This window comes from Perca fluviatilis, chromosome 12 (genome assembly GCF_010015445.1).
Source record: "Perca fluviatilis chromosome 12, GENO_Pfluv_1.0, whole genome shotgun sequence".
NCBI classification, from domain to species: Eukaryota; Metazoa; Chordata; class Actinopteri; order Perciformes; family Percidae; genus Perca; species Perca fluviatilis.
Window position 1 is genome coordinate 15,612,059 of NC_053123.1, and position 6,455 is coordinate 15,618,513.

At 38.8% G+C, this 6,455-nt stretch overlaps 1 protein-coding gene across 1 annotated transcript; it reads right to left on the reverse strand.

The window, feature by feature from the left end:
- Positions 1–2,615: 2,615 nt before the first annotated feature.
- rprma (reprimo, TP53 dependent G2 arrest mediator candidate a) lies at positions 2,616–3,799 on the reverse strand. The gene has a single exon (XM_039817231.1). The coding sequence runs from the start codon at positions 3,493–3,495 to the stop codon at positions 3,187–3,189; it is 309 nt and encodes a 102-aa protein (XP_039673165.1). The 5' UTR covers positions 3,496–3,799; the 3' UTR covers positions 2,616–3,186.
- Positions 3,800–6,455: the final 2,656 nt, after the last annotated feature.

Consider the following 6,455-nt stretch of genomic DNA (forward strand, 5'->3'; position numbering starts at 1 on the left):
AGCAAGCCAGGACCTGAAGCCTCTTTTAGCCCACAATCAACACCCTGCAGATGCTGTCACAGTTGAACACAGCTCACATACAGTAAACGTGATATAAAGTATGGTGATGCTGTTTTGACCTGTACAATAGTGGTGATATAAGTTTCTCTACCCAGATTGCAGGTGCACGATAACAATTTGATTATTTAGTTTTTCTTGTTCGACACACCATACTTTCTGCTTAGGGAAGTCATGTGAGAACATACTGTAAAAACAAGCAACAGTTCTGAATTGAACCATGTATTTTGTTTGCCCCGGCTTTTGTTTTTTGCAGAATAAAACTAAATTCCTGAATGTCTGAGGAGTTGCTCTGAGGAGGAGCCTTGCAGAGGACTATCAGTTTGATGACTGCCAGGTGTATAGATGACTATTTGCTGGTAATATCTCCTAAATCTCTCTGAGCATTGGTGCGAGACAGGTGTGTGCAATCTTTAAGTTGGCAGTACCAACTGTCCATCAAGAAACTGACTCTACAGAATGTTTTAACTTTAATCTGCAACTTTACATTCACTTCTTACAGGCTCTCCAAAATCGATCAGAATCAGGTCTAAATGAATGAATGTGTATGAGACACCACAGCATGAACTAACAATGGTTCAGCTGCAGACAGAAGATTGTTCTCCGCTTGATATTAAATTGTCTCTTCAACATTTTCCTGGGAGCTATTCCGGGTCCTCCCTAATGAAAGCAATCACACAAAGCAGAGAGAAACATAGTGTGACATATAGAAAGAAATTCTCCCTTTTGCATTGTGTTAAAATTGTTCTTACTCTTCTATACTCTGCAACATAGCTAATCAGGTTAATGATTTTGTTTTTAGGAGTGAGGTTTTATTTTGTAATTTAGAAAAGCCAGAAATATTTGTCTGATTTATATTAGGTTTGGATTTGTTTTTAGTTTTTTTAACTACCAACTGAATCCAATCCATATCAGTCTGACTTTTAGATAATTGCTTAAATTTTTTATGTGTTATTCTATGTGTTATGTGTTATAACTACATGAGGCACATACATTGCACAGTTATGAGCTTATCATGCATAGACTTAATGTATCTGCTAGTTTAGGTGGCGGTGAGAGCTCGATACATGAGTGCACACATATTCAGTGTGATTTTATACTTGTATAGAATCGATTTAACTTGCCATTTTTAATCTGCTTTAACAAGATCTGTTTGAACGTAGATGTCATGCGTCATTGCAACCTTTTTCTTATTAGAGGTTTGAATAAGGCAAGAAAAAAAGGGGTTGAAAATAATTTAAGAAATGTACAGTAAAATGTCCTGGCTGAAAGTCCATGGGGTGGACACGATAAAAACATCTGTAAAATATAATACAATCCAGTACAGTAGACATGCAATGAATACTTTGCCGTGTTTGTTAGGTTTATTTGAGTTTCAGAGGAGACTGTGCCAGAGAGGTGTTGATACAAGTGCGGTCTTTTTTAAGCCATTGATGCTGTGTTGTATTATATTATACTGTAATGCAAAATGTACCTAATATTTTATGAACTACTATGAACTACGGCCTCAAGAAACTGAATATTATAAGCTTTACAAAGGTAGCATTTATTTCACTGACATTGTAATGGATCATATTATTTTGAACAGAGGTTGTTTTAATTGTGTCCATCCCAAGTACATGTGATAGATTTTGCCCACCACTAAAAAAAATGTGGAAATTCAAATATTAACCATTAATCTGAAATTAATTGAATGAATTTACATATATTTGCCTAATCCAATTTGATATTTTATCGATTTCTTCAAATCCAACATGACGACATCAAGTGTGTGACTTGAGACAGCGGTTAGGGTAACTTGACAAGCTGCAGCCATCCATCATCAGACAGAATGAGGTCTTGATAAGCGGGACATGGAAGGGAGAACAGAAGGAGGGGGAAAGTGAGGTGAAGGACTTTTTGTTTATTTCATTTTTAGAAAAAGCTAGATTTAATGCATACAGAGCACATGTGGGCAAGGGTTTCATCCTCCCTGGGTTGACAAGAGAAGTCATTTCTGAAGCTTCTGGTTTCACCCTGGGGAGCATGGTTTCCAGGTGAGCCAGGAGCAATGCACAGCAGATGCTTTGAAAGGAAGGAGAAGGGATTTAAAATGTTGCATTGATCAACTTCTGACCCAGACATAAGTTTTGACACAACACATTCAGATAATGTGAATATTGTATTTTTAGAGTACCTTTTTCGATTAGATAAAAGAAAAATGATTTTCAGTTAATTTAGATTAATTAACATTTGTGGAGAAATGAGAAGGAAATATTTTTGTGGGAAGCCATTTCTCCTCCATTCAACACTCACTGCATGCTTACATGCATGCCAGAGAAAACACATGTCTTGATTTCAGTTTTATTAAATACATGCTCATAATATTGCCAATTTACTATTGGATTCAATAGCAAATAACCTGCATTTGTCTAATCAACATGCTTTTTTATAATGACCACAATAGGCTATATAATATTTGAATTAAATAGCTCTTTAAGGTCTTTTAGTTTCTGAAATCTAAATCACTTTGGCAGAGGGCGTGGCGAGGGCCGATATTCAAGAAAAATAGACTTTAATTAAGAGGAAAACTTTAATTACAGAACATATTTATTCCAATTAACAGGATACATGTTGGGCTTTTTTTCTCCACCGCCCACGCAGACACTATCACCATGAAATTCCAGAGAAATACACCGATTAATATATTGCATATTGTATGCAAAAACACATACAACATACAGTACATGTTTAAACATTAATTTCTCCATTGCATTAGCAACATGAGAGGGTGTTTTGAAGCAGCAAATGCGAATACTTTGCCACTTCCATGACAAAGGGTTCTGCATGACAAACGGTGCTCCAAAGTACAACAGTGCTTGATTGAATACTTTTTAAACAAAGAGGCTTAAAACGCACAATACCTCTTGAAGATGCATGCGTCTTTGCTGGCATTTAAAAGCCACAAGGAATAAGGTGAACACCTGTGAGACGCAGTCACCAGCAGGGCTATTACCTTTGAGGTTTTTCTAAATACCAATATGGAAACAGGGGCTTGTTTAGGCAGTTGATAATCGCATTTGTCTTCATTCTGTCTCCACCAGACTTCAGATCTGATTCAAATCATTAGCCTATAAAGGTCCTCGTCAGTCAGTAGGCTCCAACAATAACTGCCTCCGCTTCTTTAGACGGTCTCCTGTCCGTTACTAAAAAGTTTATCATTCCTTCTGACTTTATGAGAAGGTTGCAACCCAAGAAAAATATGCCAAAAACCACCGTGAGGGACAACACGCACATGACGGCTATCTGGACCACCCTCATGACGAAGAGGCTCCTCTCATCTGGAGCGGCGGCCACAAAGCCGTTATCAGTCACCACGGAGGAAAAGTTGCAGCAAAAAAACTCCTCGGTCTTGTTGAGCAGTCCGCCCTCCGTTTGGTTGAACCCGGTGCTATTCATTTCCACTTTTAAAAAAAATCTAACTTTCAGTGCAAAAGATGTGAGAGGCAGAGAGGGAAACGCGCCTGGAACAATCCCTGAGAAATGTGTCTTCAAGTGAAAAGTAAAGATGATGAGGAGGAGGAGGCGCTGAATTGAAGAAGTTCCGTCAGATCAGACAGGCAGTGGCGCACTTCTGGAGTTTAACAAGCTGCTTTGGCATCGCATTACTGGAGATTTCATGTGGTCTGTAGCCAGTTTCAGAGTGGAATGAATCCACCAACCCGCGGTTAAATAGCCAGACAGTACCTGCATGTCTGCTTTAAACCACTCAAGTGGCAGGACGACACAGCAAGAGCGCCACCATACGACCAGACTGCGCGCGTGTCGTGAGTGTCCACCAAGGCATGTAGGCTAATGTAGTACTACAGGGGTCTTCAACGATTTTTAAGCCAAGGACCCCTCAACTGAGAGGGAGACGGATCAGGGACCCCCTACTGCATATATTGTATAAAATGAAGTTGCATATTAAACTGGGCCTACAATAAGACTTTAAATATACCTTTTTACTGCAAAGAATACAAAGCCATTAAAATAAAAAAATCTGTTGGCATGATTTTATAAATCATGTTTTATTGTTAAATGTGGCACAGTAACGTTGGATATTTGCTTATGATAATAGGTTTGATTCATGTTAAGACATTTTAGTTAAAACATTTTTTAATTAACAATAATTTTGTGCCCCTGCTGTAACTCTGAGGATCCACTAGGGGTCCCGGACCCCCTGTTGAAGATCTCTGTAGTAGTACATTAAGTTTTGTTTGTTTTCTGTATGTTTGTGTGTGTGTGTGTGTGTGCAGCCTGCTATGTGTTGGTTTGTGTGTATTCATGCAAACATGAATATAGCCTGATGTGTATGGAGTTCCCAGTGTTTTTGGCAGACATTAACAATATGCAGCCTGCAATAAATCCCATCATTATTTATATGGATTTTTAGTGATCAATTACAGCTTTTATATTTTAAGTGTCCCAGTAAGCCATGACAGTGTGATCAGGGGCGTAGCACAAAATTCTGGGCCCTGTATGCCATTTTCTATGGGCCCCTCCCCGCATCCACAGCTATTAATTTTAGCATCTTTTTGGGCCCTCCTCACATGAGAATGTCATGGCGACTGTTCAGAATACGATCACATATTGTACTAAAATAGTTCACTGAAACGTGTTTCTGAAAACATTTTAAGCAAGAAATAGTCCATGCAGTTGCTGAATCTGTCTTCATTTCAGATCGACAAAGGTCAGTTTAAAAGATTTCCATCAGATTTTGAGAGACTCTAGTCACCTCATTCCGCTCGCCATTTCCGGGGGAGTCCCGACTTCCCTGCCGCCGACCGAACATGTCAGGTCGGCCAAAATGAACGCCGACAGCCCCTCAGATGGGCGACGGCACGGGACACACTAAACAGATTTGAGTCACTGACCATCCCAGACTGTCCCACGGCCGATAATCTGCCTGGTGTGTCAGCGCCCTAAGTCAGCATGCATTCCAGGACCTGGAAACTGAAGCAACTAAATAGAATTCAGCCATCATTAATTGTAATATTTGGTTTAAATACTGTGACATGTGTCCTGAAAAAGACTACTGTCTTCCATACTGAACAAGTAAAACAAAAGCTAATCAACATCAAGCAGAGGTTGAAGAGGTTCTATGATGTTGGCGGTAAACATATTATTATTAGACATAATTTCACCCAAAATTATGTCTTATACATAAAAACAAGTGGAAGTGTTCACCACCCAAATGTTGTTTTCACAAATTTCTAACTTAAGTTCCAGCACAAAGCCATGTCATGAAGTCTTACTCCGTCTCTGGACCAAGATGAACCAGGACATGCACTGACATCTAGTGGATGCTTTGTACACAGCAGACTTTCTTAGTCTGCTTTGGACACAATGGGTCTGCAATTATGAATGAATGTCAGATTTATTTTACAGTGCATCTACCACAGTGTATTAGTCAGCTATTGCATTATAGTTGATTTCAATGAACTAATAATGAGAGCTTCAAATAAAATGGTAGTTTACAGTGTGTGACAGTACTTCATTGACAGTACATCCAAGTTATCATGAACTGCTGAATGCTAACTAAATAGGCTTAGATTTTTATCTACTACATTGCCCAGAGGCCAAACTGAAGGTCTTTCATGAATAACAGCAGATGGCAGCATTGTTCAGTATGACTCTGAAGGCCTGCCTTAAACAGCTGTGATGTAGACAACAGTATCTGAGAATCTGAGAATTTAAATTAATTTCACATACACCAACTTGTATGGTGTTGATTTAAGATCTGCCTGACTGTAAATTATTTAACAGTATACTTCAACCTTCTGCTTCCCTGTTGTTCGTATATCAGCTAATGGGAACCAAACATTAACAGTGTGGACTGCATGTTTTTTATATGCATCATGATGGTAAAACATCTATTGTTGATAAAAAAAAAACTCTCTATGATTTTTTTTATTACAGCAAGAGAGAGGCCCATAGCCATATAGGCTTTTCTTGAGCTGACCAAGGGGTCAGAATATGACGTTACTGTATCTGACCTAAGCTAAATGACAAGCAAAATTGACAAAATATTAAGATGCTCTTAATTTAGGCCTACTGGATGTATCTCATCCATGACAATCAAGAATACAACAACAGCAACTTAAATATAATGCTAATTGTTTCCCTTCCCCTTCTCCCCTATTTTTTTTTAATTCAAGCCACTTACAGTGACATCTATCACAAAAATAAAATGAAAAAAAAAATGACAAATATTTTTTTTGCATGTTTTACACTAAAATCGCAGTAGTAGGCTATTCTGCCTATGGTGGTCGGTGCGGGTGCACGCGCCTACGTTTGCCAGACGCCCGTGACGGTTTTTATTACTTCGAGAGGATTTCATGAGCGACGTCGCTTTCAGCCAATCAGAGAGGAGCAAC